Source organism: Cercospora beticola, chromosome 1, assembly GCF_033473495.1.
Source record: "Cercospora beticola chromosome 1, complete sequence".
Taxonomy (NCBI): Eukaryota; Fungi; Ascomycota; class Dothideomycetes; order Mycosphaerellales; family Mycosphaerellaceae; genus Cercospora; species Cercospora beticola.
In genome coordinates this window covers 1,189,314-1,205,388 of record NC_088935.1, presented here as the reverse complement: position 1 = coordinate 1,205,388, position 16,075 = coordinate 1,189,314, and the positions used below count along the sequence as shown (strand labels likewise).

General features: G+C 53.9%; 5 protein-coding genes across 5 annotated transcripts; 1 reads left to right on the top strand and 4 right to left on the bottom strand.

Moving 5' to 3' along the window:
* Window positions 1–1,438: 1,438 nt before the first annotated feature.
* On the bottom strand, window positions 1,439–2,630 carry RHO25_000480 (uncharacterized protein; the record flags this gene model as incomplete). The annotated part of the gene is made up of 3 exons (XM_023593093.2): window positions 1,439–2,300; window positions 2,391–2,434; window positions 2,496–2,630. The coding sequence occupies 3 exons, from the start codon at window positions 2,628–2,630 to the stop codon at window positions 1,439–1,441; spliced, it is 1,041 nt and encodes a 346-aa protein (XP_023459521.1).
* A 2,180-nt stretch (window positions 2,631–4,810) lies between these two features.
* RHO25_000479 (uncharacterized protein) lies at window positions 4,811–5,749 on the top strand (the record flags this gene model as incomplete). The annotated part of the gene is made up of 2 exons (XM_023593091.2): window positions 4,811–4,816; window positions 4,874–5,749. 2 exons carry the CDS (start codon window positions 4,811–4,813, stop codon window positions 5,747–5,749), a joined length of 882 nt encoding a protein of 293 aa, XP_023459513.1.
* Window positions 5,750–6,714: 965 nt separating this feature from the next.
* Window positions 6,715–7,532, bottom strand: RHO25_000478 (uncharacterized protein; the record flags this gene model as incomplete). The annotated part of the gene is made up of 2 exons (XM_023593090.2): window positions 6,715–6,893; window positions 6,950–7,532. 2 exons carry the CDS (start codon window positions 7,530–7,532, stop codon window positions 6,715–6,717), a joined length of 762 nt encoding a protein of 253 aa, XP_023459512.1.
* Window positions 7,533–8,128: 596 nt separating this feature from the next.
* RHO25_000477 (uncharacterized protein) lies at window positions 8,129–11,152 on the bottom strand (the record flags this gene model as incomplete). The annotated part of the gene is made up of 1 exon (XM_023593089.2): window positions 8,129–11,152. One exon carries the CDS (start codon window positions 11,150–11,152, stop codon window positions 8,129–8,131), a length of 3,024 nt encoding a protein of 1,007 aa, XP_023459515.1.
* A 291-nt stretch (window positions 11,153–11,443) lies between these two features.
* RHO25_000476 (uncharacterized protein) lies at window positions 11,444–15,033 on the bottom strand (the record flags this gene model as incomplete). Its single annotated transcript, XM_023593088.2, has 2 exons — window positions 11,444–11,469; window positions 11,526–15,033. The coding sequence occupies 2 exons, from the start codon at window positions 15,031–15,033 to the stop codon at window positions 11,444–11,446; spliced, it is 3,534 nt and encodes a 1,177-aa protein (XP_023459514.1).
* Between the last annotated feature and the right edge of the window lie 1,042 nt (window positions 15,034–16,075).

Here is a 16,075-nt window from a genome sequence, read left to right as displayed (position 1 = left end):
AATGCACCCATACCTTCAAGAGAGTTCCAGTCGCCATATGTCGAATCGCAACCGCCTACCAGCTCTTGCTGTCAAACACCTGCTTCCACGATGTCACACACTGCTTCGCCTCTACCAGTACCGGACATTTCGTTTATACAGCCGGAGCCGTTGCACGACATGAACCTGCCTCAACAGTATAATGAAACAGGTCAAATAGGCGACGTGCACGGCACATTACCACCGTCAGTTCTATCATCGACGCAGTCTTCTGCGTATGACTTCGAACGATTACGGGCCGACTATTACCACTACCAATTCCCAAATGCCATATGCCAAAATTGTGGCGTAAGCGGCTGTACTTGCAAGAACTGCCCCCCACCTTTCCAGAATCCAGGAACAGGCAGCTGGGCGCAGTGCTGCAGTCGAAAACATGCCCGAGAACCGACACCCGGAGCTGTTCCCAGTAAGGTGCCGCGCTCCTTCAACTACGATGGCAGCCGTGGGATACATCAGCACGCACAAGCTCAACAATCATCTGGTGGCTGCTGTGATACTTCATCCCAACAGGAACCCAATGGCGAACACGACCCACTACAATTCGGAAACGGCGACGTGATCCCCACTGACTTCGAAGCTTTCAATTTGGATCACGAATTCGTGATGCCAGATGGAAGTGCACCGCTGAATATTGCCGACTATTTGAGCGTCGACCTGGACGCAGAACCACCAGACGATGACCAGAATACCAATGGATGTTGCTGTAGATGACCACCATGAATGCATAATGCATCGAGGAGCGCGATCGCTGATCAGCGCTGACCTCAGAACAAGTCAGGGCATATTGGGCCTGATCAATTGTCCCAAAGCATGGCGTGGAGGGTTTGGTGAACGTTACTGTTTCGGAAGGTACCTATCAGGAACAATACACGGTATTGGCCAAAAGTTCAATGGGAGGGCGGACCATGGCTGTGAAAGCATTTTCGATGCGGCAGGAACGCGTCGTCGCTGTATGACACAAATCACGAAGAGGACTGGACAAAGTTTCGGTACGGCCCAGCATTTATAGATAGATCAAATGTCAAAGAAAAAGACTCTCCTGTTCATGTGCCGTATCAAGATGTTCATTAATGGTCGAGATTTTCCTACGAAAATTACCCTACCCTACCACGCACTCCGCTATGCCTGACTGTGCTACAATCGCCACCTCTCGTCCCTCATTTTTCTGTACAAAGTAGCGACTGTGGCAGCCGCTTGAGTAGTCTTGCCCGTGGGTAGACTAAACCGAGAATAGCAATTCCCTCGTGTTTCTTTTCTTCTTCTTGGTTTTCGGATAATTTGAACATGCGCGCGCGCTCTCACTTCTCACACATACTCTCAGCTGCTGCTATTACCACGTCCTCTGAATGCTGATATCTGGTGCTCTCGGATTTTTGCGGTTCTTCGGGGATATCGATTATTAATTGTTCCTCAGACCAAAGTATAGACCAAGAACCAGGGCCAGGATTGCGACGATTGCCACACAGATGAAGAAGCACCACCATTTGAGTTTTCGTGCCCTTCGCGCGGATTCGATACCCTTGTCGAGTTGGACGTTGCCGGCTTCTGTGTCGTTCTTTACGTTTTGCGTGTGGACTTCGGCTTGCTGGATGGGTTCTTCTTGGAGCACGACTGCAGTGGCCAGGTCCTCCATGAGTTGATTGAGTTCTATCAAAGTCTTCTCGATCTTCTGGATGTCGTTGTGTCGAGCTCGCACGGCGCCGAGAACTGTGTTGGCGGTCGCGGATCGGTTCGTCTTGAGCGCGGTTTGGAAGACTCCCTCATTGCCCCAGTCAGCATTTGCTGCTTCTTGCACCTCCGACTCGGTAGCCTCTGGGTTGACTATTCGGTATTGTCGTGCGATTTGCTCCCGGTAGCGCTTCTCGTAATTGGCCTCTTCTACTCTGTACTCCTGCAGTTGCTTGGTGAAGCTTGTCTTGAGCTGTCCGACCTGAGTGTTCTTCACCTGGTTGTCCTTGCTGCGCGCAGCATCGGTCTCGAGAAATTTGATCTGGTCCTTGATCGAGGTGTTGAGAACTTGGGTTTGAGTGATCATGGACTCGAGCTGGCTCGATGATGTGCTATCGGGCGAGGACAGCGCGCGCTGGTGGAGGGACGCGATTTGGCCCACATGGGTGGTCAGCGTGCGAATATCAGCCTTGACGGCCTCGACGCGCGACAAGAAGTCCGAGTTGGACATGACGGTAGGCCCAGCGGTAACATATTGCACATTCTGACCGGGTTGCGGCGGCTGGCCCGGGATGGACGGCGCAGGACCTGTGCTGTTGTATTGGTCAGTGGATGTATCTTCATGACCGTCGCAACTGACGTCTGTCCGGCGGTGAAGCAGCGGCCGAGGAGTGTAGACGTACCCATAATTCGCATCGGTTGCGTTGCCTGGTCGCGGGTTGCCCGCCTGTATCGGTCGGTCAGCTGTGCCTGTCTGTGTCGCCCTGCCACTCCGCGCCTCCACTCACCACTGCCTGCCCGTCGTACCCGCCGCCGTAGGGGTTTCCCGCCTCGCCTGAGTATGGATTCGAGGCGCCGTAGCTCTGCTGCTCTCCGCCGTACGGGTTGCCGCCGTAGCCGGAGTATTGGTTGTAGTTGCTCATGTCGCCCGCCCGACTGCGCGCTACCGTTTATGATGCTCGGCTGCGATATGCGAAAGGTGCCGCGTGCGCTTTCGAGGTCGGGATGGTGCGCGAGGGTGCGGTGGTGCGTTGAGGTTGACAGTGGCTGGAGTCGCGCGGTAATTGGAGCTTGGGCTTAGGGCGGACTATAATCACGGACGTTCTGCTGGCTGAATAAGACGGATGCATGCACGGCGAAATGATCTCACTTCTCACTTCACGGACGGAGGTCATCCATCGCCACCAGCGGCAGCAGCAGCGGACAGTAGGATGCCGGCGTGCTGACTGTACAATCCGCACTCGACGTTCCAATGCATCCGCTCCTCATGGGACGCATTGGGATGACCCCGGTCACAACCGTTCTCTGTGCCCTCAGGCATCGTGTGACGAACCGGCGTCATCGCAGCGGCGCCGCCAACCGCGGCACACCGAAAGAAGGCGACGAACACTGCTGCTGTTCACATAGGCCATGATGATGAGGCAGTCTACAGGCACGAACTGCTGCAGAAAGTGGAATCCTGCGTCGGCCCAGTGCTGCAAGCTTGTGGCTCCATGCTGCAACGCACGTGGGAAGTGGAGCCTCACGGTCAAGGTCCTGCACGAACTTGTGGTCTGATGCAGCAGAGCGCCAGGAACGTCTGACATGGTCTTTGACTCCAAACCTGCTTCACCATCTTCCGCGATGGCGATCGAGCTGAGATTTCTCGACTATCTTCTACCAAAAAACCACCTTGCGCTGTGCGCCACACTGCCCTCTGTGTCTATTTTACACGTCTACCCTCGATCCTCCACACTCAAGTGCTGTATGCTGTTGTATCATGCTGCGCATCATCAGACCGCTTGTGGTGAGCACGTCGTTGTGAGATATCGTAAATCATGGAACAATATGCTGCTGTTCCGTCTTCAGCTCGCCTCCTCATAGCCCAACATCGTTCAAATCTCGCGACAGACAAGCCATCTCCGCCCTCTTCGCTGCTTCAGCAAGCAGATTGAACCCTTGAAGGAACGGTGCTGTTTCTGGAGCGTCGCCAGAATGTCGTTGGCCAACAAATGTTTTCTGTTGTGAACTCGACTGCGCAGCCAGTGGCGACTGAGCGGCTAGCGGCGCAAAGTAATTTGCGGGCTGCTGTGTTGATGGTGAGGGTAACGGGGCGGACGAGCCTGCCAGACTCATTGCTGGTGAGCGTTGCATAGCTGAAGTAGTGGCGGATGCGACAGACGCGACGGAGGTCGTACTTTGGAACGCCGACGAGCTGGTGGACGCTTGTGAGGTGTGCTGTGGGAACGGAGGTCGCTGGTGGGCGTGCCTGTGTTGCCGCGATTCCATCACTCTGCCCTCCAACAGTCTTTATGAGAGGTGCGACAGTACGACTTCTCGAACGTCTGTCTGTGCGGTGAAATAGCACCCTGGATCAACGGCGTCGAAGGCGATACGATGCTAGATGCCGAGGACGACGTGGAGAAACTGGCCCAATCTATAGCTGTAGTGTGCTGATCCGTGGGAGCTCCGAAGACAGAGTTTGGATACAGCCGGTTGTTTCTCAAAGCGGCAGCCGCAGACAACCGCTTGTTTCGAATGCGGTTTTGGAGGGAGAGAACAAGTTCTTGGAAGCAAGGTGGACGGAAGAGGTAGCACAGGCGTGTCAAGAGGCTCTTGTGGGGGTCAGTTGTGCCGTCTCGCAGTTGCGGAAGAGCCGCCGAGGCACTTGCTCGAAATTGTAGATGCCGGGGCAGGATTGTAGCGACGTGATCGATCTAGTCCAGAAGAGAGGATAGCCTGGCTGCGACGGGAACACGTTTGTCGATGTTATACTGGGGGAGAGTTGGGAGGAAGCAAGTGCAAGTGTGTGGAAGAGGGAGAGTATTTTGCAGGCATTTCTCTGGCGCCTTCAGTTGCCGCGGTCTAGTGTGCCATATATGCAGGCGGGCGCGAGGATGTCACAGACGCTGGAAGCAACATGCCTTCTTTCCCCACGGGCAACAGCACCCGAAACGAGGCAGCTGCAGCAGCAAGAAGGCAATCAAAGCAGTGACGAAGCAAGCTTTGGCCTCCGAGTCGCGGCGACTTGTCCCCGAGGCAGCCATGAACCACGATTAGCCGGCACGCGGACATTATCGCTCCTATCGACTCACGCTCACGATCGACCATATCCGACAGCACAATGCCGGCACGTCCACCACATCGACGACTTGGGGAGTGTGTTCACTAACATCCGCGCGTGCAGCTCATCCTCTTGTCTGGCTATCCGTCCAGCGGCAAAACATATCGCAGCCAGCAGCTCATTGAAGTTTTCAATCGAAAAATATCCGAATCCAGCGAGCCAAGAGTCAAGCGCCTGAAAATCCACCATGTCAATGACGACAGCCTGGGACTTACTCGAGATGTCTACGCTGCTGCACGATCCGAGAAGGATGCTCGCGCGACTCTGTCGTCAGCCATCAAGCGCATCCTGACACGCGATAACATCGTCGTAGCCGATGCAATGAACTATATCAAAGGCTTCCGCTATCAACTCTACTGCGAAGCCAAAGCCGTACAAACGACGAATTGCGTGATTCACGTAGGAACACCGGCAGATAAATGTCGTGAGCTCAATGACCAGGCACTCAAGGATTCGACTGGAGGCTACGCACCAGAAGTCTTCGAGAACTTGGTTTTTCGTTACGAAGAGCCAAACGGCATGAGCAGATGGGATGCTCCCCTGTTCACTATCCCTTTCGAGGATGCCGAGCTGCCATATGATGCAATCTGGGAAGCACTAATCGGGTCGGATGGGAAAGCAAAGGTCGTGCGGCCAAATGCCGCGACGGTGCTAAAGCCAGCGGCCGAGCAAGGATATCTCTATGAGCTCGACAAAACCACCTCGGATGTGATCTCGCTGATTACTAACTGGCAACAAGACCATGTTGGAGAAGGTGGCGGTGAACTACAAGTCCCTGACACGGAGTTGGTAATCAGCTTGCCAATGAACTCCCCATCAGTCCCACAGTTACAACGACTGCGCAGGCAATTCATTGGGTTGAATCGTCAACACAGCTTGAGCAAAGCTCGCATACGCGATTTGTTTGTTGACTATCTCAATGATGCTTTCCAGAGCTGAGATTTAAAAGGGCTATACGATCTCTCGCGCCCGTAGTTATATCGAAACGGATTGCGAAAATTGGCCATGCGCCATAAATCCAACCAGGCCCGCGACGTCCTGTGTGCGAAACGCCATTGAAACCTCCACCAGTCATGCATTAAACAAGATTCCAACCAAGGCATCAAGGGTGTATTAGCGCCTTCAATAACGATGGAAAAGAACACCTCCGGTAACCTCTGGCAGCGGCTCCATGGCACCCACTGATGTCGTCTCCCATCAACATCTCCCTAGGCCGTTAACCATGGGAGTGTCATTTGGGGCTGAAGAACCAAATCCTCCTGATCATCCACGGAATGGCAATACCACCGATCCTGCCAACTCGATCACTCTGCGGGCTGCAAACACGCAGTTCCGGGCCCATAGGAATATCGTTCCAGGCGTGTGCTGATCTCGAACCCAGAAGGCCTCGCGACTGCAGTTCCTGCTCATACGATCGTTGTTCATCAGGCTTGTTGTGCTACAGCTCTTGCTCGGTGCGGTCGAGGAGGAACATAGCATGGGATATCTAGCTTCGCCATCCCTCTTTGTCGTGCAAGATTTTGACACCTCGTTTTTGTCGTGGGGACGCCGAATTGAGGTGCGTAGAGAACGCTCGCGTTTGCCAATGATCTAGGCAGAGCGTACGTGTTTGGAGCTGAGTTTACGTCCTGAAGCTTGCAAGCAAGTTCGGTAACTCGTTGAGTCAGCTGGGCGAGGCGAGTATGTAGTTCGGCGGCACATTGCTCTTGAACGGTGATGAAGTCTGCAATGGTGTTGATTCGCTCCATGATTGACTTGTCAGGAGGAGTGCCATAGACCTCAAAACGATCATCAGGTGTTCGAGGGGATGTGAATGAGCTTGCCGTTGAGCCCGACGATGTGAGGCATGGGGTTGGCGCTGATACTGTCTGTAAAGCCATCATTGCCCGTAGTAGACGTCTGTCTCACGTCTCGAATGCCTTGGGTGCAATGGCTAACACGACGACCAGACTTGCTACTATCAGGGCTGTAGCGACGGCGGACACTATGATGATCGTTCCTCGCGAAGCAGGAAACTTGCCGCGAATCACGTAGTGCTGGCTTTCGAAGTAGCGATGGAAGCCCAGTAGGAGAATCAGAATGGCTAGGAGAGCCCATCAGCATACACATGGTCGAGGTGCAACTGCAAATAAAACTTACAAATGCCCAAGAACGTTGCACCGAGCGGTTTCCCCACAGATCTCAACCTCGTAGTCGTCCCGTTGACGTCGGATCCAGGTTGAATGGCAGTGTTGAGTCGAAAGAGTTGCGCGACAGCAATACCGATAGACGCAAACGATAGAGAAGTTCTCAACCAGGCCAGGAAAGTGCGTTCTAGAGCGAGGTGATCTCGAGCAACACTGCCTTTGTTTTCGAGCTCGACACTACCGTACTTATCAACCAACGTCTTCCACCAGCTCTCGCCAGCCTGCTGAGCTGCTCCAACGCTCGGGTCCTGTAATTGTGCTGAACCGCCCGCAGCACCATCTGAACGACGAGCTCGTGACCTGACTGAGCCATTGTTCATCGTGTGAGAGTCTGGCCCGCCAGTGTGGTTTCTGCTATTCTCCTGAGCATCCTCACTACTTGCCGCCGCGCCCGTTGTCGTGCCATAGCGGATCGCTGTGTTCCTGTAGATTGCAGTTTGCTCATCCGCAGAGGACTCGCCCGAATCCCGTACCGCTCGATTCCGGCGCGTGTCCTGCGAACTGAGCATGTCGGCTGCTGCTTCGGCCGCTGCCATGTCTCTGCTGATTGCTTGCGGGACAAAACAAGGGCGTTGAAGGCGAGGCGCTACTGGCCGTTTTGTCCGAGTGTCCCTGTTCTCTTGCTCCAAAAGAAAAAGCCGTTAATCTCCTATTCTCTGTACCGCTCTTCACATGATAGTGGGCTTGTGGCCGGAAGATGCGAGGTGCTGTCCCGCGCCGGACTCGAGCCCGCCGCGTGGGCTGTGCGTGTGTTTACTGGAGGCTCAAGAGTTTCGGGTCGTGGATCAGCGTCTCGTGGCCACGAATGCGTCGTGGTGAAGGAGTTGGATGATTTAAATCCATGCTGTGCCAATGTCAATGCTACCAGGTCCGACTGAAACCTAAAATCCGATCACTCGATGTTGCGCAGCTGATCCACCCGACTCTTCACGTAACCCCGGACATCCTCAGTTCGGGTCAAGACATGCTACACACGCAGCAATGCGATCAGCAGATCAGGTACCATAGACTGTAGCAAGATGGATTGTTCAAGGCACTTGAGACCAAATGCAGAAGTCTGATCTTCGCAAAAGAATGCTCTACGCAATGCATCTTTATAGTGCTGTCTACATGCTGCACATTCGTGTTCAGATCACTCTTCTTCGTCTGTCCCTTCATCTAAAGCAAGCCAAGCACTTCTACATCTCACCGCCTCCATCCGGACATTCCGCTTACCATCATCGAGGCAGGAGAGGAGCTTCTTGACCACAGGTCGACGATACGGAACAACTGCCTCGCGTTTCAGCTGCTTAGGGACCAGTGTCAAGCATCTCAACGCCTTCGCCCGGACTTTGGCTTCATTCGGAGAGCCATGCGTTGCATCTAGCAGGCGGTTGATCAGTGAGCGAGCATGCTCTGCTACTATCGCAGGGTCGTGCATCAGCACAGATTCGAAGATGACCAGTGTTGAGTACTTGACAGTTTGATCGCCAGCATCTTTCAAATCCATGCACTGGAGCAGAGCCGGCATCAAGTCTCCTAGTGATGACTCGATCACTGAGTATGGAAGCCACTGGAGAATTCCAGACATCGCAATAAGATAGTTAATCTTGGCCGATGCTTCCGCAGCTCGTACACAATCATTGATCGGCTTCACGAGTTGGCTGAATGCTCGCTGTTTGTATAGACCAGATATGATGCAGTGGTTCTCCTTCGAAAGGATGTCGTCCGGTGAGAGCAGAAGTACAAAGTTCCGGGCGAAAGCCTTGTTGGCTTCAGGAAGCGTGCGTAGAAGGGCCTCGATATATCGTGAAGTCAGCGCTCCACATTTGCCCTGCACCATCATTGCTCTCAGAACGGCGAACGATATGCTACTCTTTGTAATGTTAGTATGATCTGAAAGTAAAGCCTCGACATCAATTCCTCCGAGTTGTAGCGACGATTCCAATGTTTTGGGCTCCAAGAACTTGTTGATCAAAAGTGATAGGTGCCGTATCACGGACGCGCGAATTACGAGATCCGGCTCGCCATTCAACAGTAACGCCGCCTGTGTCTGTAGAGTGGTCATAACGTCCTGGGGGTCTATGATCTCCGGTCGAACAGCAGCGTAATAGTAGAGCGCAAAAGGTGCGTAGTCGCGAACACGCTTGGTCGCATCGTCCGGCTCGGATGCTTTGGCTGGCGACAGCCACTCCAGATCTTTATTGTATACTGTCGCTTGGAAATGGGGCGTCTGCTGGCGGAGAATGTGGTTCGTCAAACGTCCAACGATGGCGGCTGTAGAGGTTTCCGCGTCAAGGGCTGAAGCGTCCCTCAGACGCTGGATCATATACTCGGCGTAGTCCGTGTAGTAGTCACTTCTGATGCTACCACTCTCTTCCTTCATTGGACTTCCGTTCGTGAAGCAGTACAGAATGGCCAGTAGTAAGTCCGACGCTTGCTCCTTCGATTCTGGTCGGGACTGCGCAGCCTTAAGCTTGTTCTTGAGTCGCAAGACCACGGTATCAAAGATTTGTTGCTCATGACTTAATTGAGCGAAGGCTTCCAATGCGCTTCGATACGTCGCCCGATCTGGGGCATCATCGGGCATCTCAACCATGAATGCTGGTACTGTTTGGTCACGTATTGCATCGGGTGCGGCAGCAGCGATTTCTACCAATGCAGCGATGGCTTCTGCTCTGATGTTCCCGTGCCCTTCGATCTGTTCATGCAGAACAACATCGTGCACAGCACTTACGGCCAGGCCCAATTGTTCCGGAGAGAGGACTTTTCTCGCGCTGATCAATTGTATGAGACCATTCATGGCAGTTAGACGGAACGAAACTTCCGGTTTTGGGGCTCGTGCAAGGGCATGCAGCATGGCAGTCATTGCTTGATCAAGGAAAGCCTGGAGGCCCTCTACAGAGACCTCGTGTCCCGAAGCCTGCAGATCGGCATGTGCTTGTACCAGACTGTTATATACCTCCAACAAGCCACGTCGTTTCGCAATGGATGTCGAGGACCCGTATAGAGAGAACAAAACAGGCAGTATTCCTTTGGTCACTTTGTCGGCCACGGTAGGATTCGTCCTGGCTATGGCCAAAATGATCCGTCCAGCGCCTTGAGACTGCTTTGTGGGTGCGTCCTCCAGATGCTCATTGCATTCCTTGACGATAGGTTTCAAATAAGCACTAAGAGCATTGTCGATTGGCGCGAGCTTGGCTGCGATGAGTGCCAAAACCTTCAGAGCCTCCTCGGCCAGATCCTCTTCTTGCACATTGATGATCTCAAACTTGAGGGCGTCCCAAAGAGTTACCGAATAGAGGTTGACAGTGTTTGCCGAGTAGGTCACAGAACAAGCCTGTAATGTATGAAGTACATCACGTTTTGTGTTCATTGATGTCGAATCCAACTTGTCCAGTAGCGCAGGGAAAGCATATGGCGAAAAGTCCGAGTTGGCAGCGATACAATCGCGAAGCCGATCCTTGAGGTCCTGAGCTGTAATGCCATAAGGGTCATCGGGCGGTGGCTTGAACGTGATCGGAAAGTAATTGAAGACTGCATCGAACATGTCATGTGCGTAGGCGTGAATGTCCCACTCCGCCATCGGTACTTGCAGAAGCGAGAAGACGATCATGAGGTTTCTGGGATCCTTCTCGCCTTCAAAGTAGGAGATGAATCCTGGCATAAACTCGGGGTCGTCTTCATGTAGTTGTTTCATGCCGGATCGATAATTGGCTAGCAAGCGGTCGATAAGTCGAATTATGGGATATCGTTCGGTCTGTAGTTTGAACTGTCGCAACGGATGTGTATGATCCATGAACGTACGCATCACCTTCTGCGCAGTATCTACGTCCCATTTGCCCAGCGATTCGAGCGCCAGGAGCACCCTTGCAGAAGCGCCAATGCCCTCGAGATCACTTGCGATCCTTCCGAGAACAAAATCAGTGAGCAAGCGACGTTCTTGAAGTGAGAAGACCTTAGGGGGTACTTTCTCGAGGACATCCGCAATATATGCGACTGACTTGGCACGGAGAGCGCCATCGTCCTTGTTGTTGATATACTCCTCAAGACTGGTGATGAGATTGATGAGTTTGAGTTGTTTCTGCTCAAGTTTCTCGGCGCTTCCGGCTGCTATTGCCTGAGCCTCGGCCTTGTTCTTGTCCACCTCGAGGAGGTAGAGTTGTATGTCCGACATTGCAGCATTGCAGAGAGGCGTTGTGAACACAAGCTCACCGAACACGCAGGTTCACTGACATGAAATTCATCACCAGTCGTTCGTCATTTTGAGCTCGCTTAGTGCACGGGCCGAGCCGCAAAAACCGCTACAGCACAGCAGCTGCTGCCGAGTCGTGAATACATATCATGATAGATGGCTCTGACAGCCGTCGTGATTTGCATTTATTGTAGCGAACCTATTACACTATATACAGGGAGGCATCCTGATGCTCTTTCACATCTTACAAAAATTTACACTTCAGATGGATGCTCAGAACCCGAATGGATTTTGCGGAGCTGTACAACGGTCAGCATATGCTCGTGGTGAGCTCATTGTATCGGGACAAACTTACTCGCTTTCGCCAGATTGGCTCTGCCGGTGGGCTGCGGCATTAAAGGTTTCGTACCAGGCTGCACACCGAAGCGTACTGGAGGTGGCGGGCCAGTCTTCTGGGGTACAAGGGGAGCTGCCGGCACTGAAAGTGGCTGCGATGGTCCAAAGACGCCCCCTGTTTGTTGAGGAGGCAATTGCGGCGCAGGCTGCGTTGGCTGAGCACCAAAGCCGTTCATACCAGTGGGCTGGGACAGATTGAATGCAGGCTGGAATCCAGTCTGCTGTGCGGTAAAAGAGTTAGATAGACCTGATGGAACGGGTTGAAAGGGCTGTCGTGGTGGATCGGCAAAAGGTGACCCAGTCTGAGTTCCGTTGACAAGTTGTTGCTGGTAGTTGGGTTGACCCATCCCGTACTGCTGAGCTTGTTGCTGGCCATATTGGTTTTGTGGTTGAAATCCTGTAGGCTGTGGTTGCATTGCTGGATAGTTCTGCTGTAGGGACTGAATACCGCCCTGCTGCTGGTAGTTCGGATTGTACGCTTGCGGTTGGAAAGAGGTGTGCTGCGGCTGCATCTGCTGAAATTGTTGTTGCATGCCTGGACCAGGCGGGGACATTTGTGGCATCATTTGTTGAGGCTGATAACCAGTCAGCTGCGCCTGTAGCGGCGGTGGACCGAACGAGGATTGAATTTGAGGCGGGAATCCAGGCGCTGAGGCCGCGCGAGGAGGTGGCGGCAATCCAATCGTGCCCGGGCCGGTTTGCTGCTGAGGAGCTGCAGGACGTTGTCGTGGTAATGCTGTCTGCTGCGGTTGCAATTGCTGCTGCGGCTGATATCCTGTCTGCAGTGGCTGTTGATACCCTGTCGGCTGTGACTGCAATTGGCGGTTCGCGGGTGCCAAAGCAGCAATTTTGTCGAAAATGGCTTGATTCGCGACTGGCGCTGCAGACGGTGCTGTCTGGGTAGGCTGTTGAGCTGGCGGTGTAGGCGAGGGCTGAGAGGCCGGTGTTGGCTGCAATGGTGGCGCAGATATAGATAAGGAAGCAATGTCGTCGTTTATTAGAGGCTTGGGTGGCTCTGGCGTAGACGCAGCAGGTTTGGCAGCAGGAGCAGCTTTAGTTGGTGTCTGTGCCCGCGGAGGCTTCACATCCCACGCGTCATCATCAAAGCCATTTGTGGATTGGCCACCAGTAGCAGATGTCGATTTTGCATCTGCCAACGGAGTCTTCACACCTGGACTGTCGACCTTTGCCTTGAACGCGCTTTCGTCGACCACATCATTGGTCTGGACTGCTGGCGCAGGTCTTCCCTTGCGCGTGTTGTTCTTGAGGACTCCACCGGGACCGGCAAACAATCCTCCGGCAGCACCATCCTCTTGCGTTGCAGAGGGTCCTCCATCAGCATGTCTGTAGTATTTGTTGTCCAAGAACTTCATCACCCTAAGGATGTCGCCTTCTTTGAGTCCTAACGTCCGCAGTAATTGTTGATTGACCTCAGGAAGAATCTCTGGGCCCATGTTGTCCCGGGAGAAGGAGCCCGCGTAACGCTCACAGATGTGCGGGTCGACGCCGCATTGCAGAAAGAAGTCAAACCAATCATAGTCTGATTTCTTCTGCACACTGGCCCCTGCCGCAGATCGAGAGCCATTAGCTTGCCTCTGCGTGCTCCGGCGTTTGATGTCAGAAAGCGGTTTATCCTCGTCCAGGCTTGCCCCTGTGGCACGCTCAACATACTCCAGGTCCTCGACAGCCATCTTCGCAACCGGAACAGCAATTTTAACGCCATTCAGCTTGTGCAGGTGGATCTTCCCTTCGCGCAAGCCAATGAACTCTGCCTCAACTTTGAACGTGCCGCTGCGATCTGTCCATGTCCGGACTCGACTCTGGTTTGGCTTCGCCTTCGGCTGATCTTTTGAACCTCGTTTGTCGGCTCCACGCATTGATGTACGTCGTGTGTCGCCTGCTAGACTGCTATTCCTCTCGGGCGGAATGACCTCACTCTCGCGTTTCTTGCTCTTCCGTGCTGCTTCCTTTGTGAGTCGTTCCTCTTCCAATCGATTCTGTTCCACAGTACTTCGTGCTGCGTCTAGACCGGTGATTGCCTCTGGTCCTTGCGAGATGATTCCTGTCACTTCCACGTACGAGGACGGCACGACACCTTGCTTGCCGTTCTTCATTCGTCGGACCATCCACCACTCCTCACTTTTGACATCGTCCAGAATCACGACCTCATCTCCAGCGGCTACGGTCACCTCATCGTCTCCCTGGGCCATGAATTCATAGAGCATTTGTCCTTTTTTGAGGCCCGATAGTCCTGTCCCAGCACTGGCTGCTAGAACTTCCCGCAGACCCTCTTGTCGTACCGCGCCAGCCATTTCCCCGAGCGCAGCAACTATCTCCTGTGCAGTATCCTTGGCTCCCGCGTGAAAATCAATGCTCCTGCTCGGCCTCACGAGTTCTACAAACACATGTTTGCCCTCGATGCTGTAATGCGTAAGCTTTTCTGCTGTCCACTCCTTGCTTGGTCCATCTCTGCTCTTTTCGGGACTTATCATGATGATGCCCTTGGCAGGGTTGATGCCGAGTGTGGTAGGCATCTTCTTATTTTTGCCCATGTGTGACACCATTTCATGAATATTGTACAAGTGGAAACCTCGTGGCGACAACGCTTCGTCCCCATAATCATCATGTGATGCAGAACCGGCTCTGTTGTATGACGGTGATGGCTGTGCCCCGGAAGGCTCGGGCGAGAGACGCGTTGCATATTGTGTCTGGAGCGGAACAGGGGACGAAGGAGACGCTGGTGCAATAGTCTGTGAGGGTGGTCGACGGGGCAGTGAGGGCGCAGCTTCTTCGTCGCTTTCATCGGGAGTCAGTTGCGATCGCTGAGGCAGCGGCGGAGAGGCGAGTGAACGATCTGCGGGCGGAGAAGTCGGGTTGCCTCCTGTCCTTTGTGCTATAATTCCCGCGAGCGCTGCAGCTGGATTGCTGGCCGAGGGCTCCGAGGACGGTGGGACGTAATCGGCCTCACCGGGAATGGGTCCATCGTCAGCAACAGGACGCGTTGGCATCGGAGGTGGCGCCAGGGCTCGTGGTTGCGGCGCAGCTGCTGGGGACGGTGGAGCTGGAGCAGGAGCTGAAGTCGAGGCAGCATCCAGACGTTCAATATAGATGGCGGGAGCAAAGCCGTAATTGCCATTGTGGCCCACCAGCGTCCAGTCCGGGTCTGTCTCATCGTATATATTGAGGCGCGTATCCTCCTTGAAGCTTAGCTCCTCGTCCGTCTGTTGTGCATAGTCGTAGAGTGCTTTGGCCTGAGCGATAGGCCGCACCTCCTCAACGTAGTTGTTCGGCACCAGGCCTTCCGGTTCGTCGTCTTCGTCGGATGAGGCCTTCTTCTTGCACTTCCACCAGTCATCATCCTCGCTCTTGTCGAGCACCAAGAGTAGATCGCCATCCTTGATTTCGAGCTCTTCGGCACTCTGCGCAGCGTAGTCGTAGAGCGCGCGGACAACGTCGACAAAGGGCATCTTGCACGCACGGCGCTCGCTCGCGGATAAGACGGTGGTCAACAAGCGGCAGTGGGTGTAGGGAGCTGACGCCTGGAGGTGCTTCGTGAAACAAGGCGCTGCCCTGGTCGGGGGCGGATCCTGGCCGAGGCGGAGCGGAGAGGACAGCGACGACGTCAATGCCCTGCGACGGTGACGGATCGCTGCACCTCACTGCTGCTACAGCTGCTTCTCACGTCGCAAAGAATGAGTTCTATACTTCAGTAGTTCGGCGCGAGGATTGGTCGGCAAAGATGTCACTGAGAACGGCTCGCGCTTGGCAGCATCACCTTCCGCGACTCTTCGGACCGCCAGCTCCACCATCCACGCATGCGAGAAACCGTACGGGTGTGCCCTCGCACAATAGCCAGAATCAGACTCGTCTCTCACCTCAGAATCAATTGTGCTCGTTGGTCACCTTGGAGGTTAATAAGCAGGAAGATCGTTCGGCAGCAACCTTTATCAGACCATTGCAATACTGCATCAAATGGCTTCCAGTGCAGTCTACCCACATCGGCGCTGGAGCTGCCGTGAAGATCTGCGCAAGCTAGTCACGATTGCTACGATGTATAGCGACCGTGAATGCACCAGCCACTTGCGATTATTTCAGCAGACGCCTAAGCAAGCGAGCGAAGTTCACCGCCCTCGACGACTGTCCTCGATAACTTTCAAGCATGACCAGGCCGCTTCTGACGGAGGATCGCAGACAGGTAACTAAGACAGATCTAGCACAACGATCAGACATATGAGTGCAAAAAGCACGCGTCACATGCGTTGCCATTTTGCTACCGCATGTCCGTATACGTAGAGGTAGAAGTTGTTCTCCTCGTGCATCAAGACGCATGGACATGGGAGACACCAATGCGTAACACGTCTCACCACATATGCAGCACATGCATGTGCAGAGTGGGTCACAGTGACGCAAAACATCCCGGAACACGAATGTCAGAACACGACTACAGACCTCACCTCAACTCGTAAGAAGAGTCTGACTCTGTTCATCGACATTCTCAAAGCAAAGCCC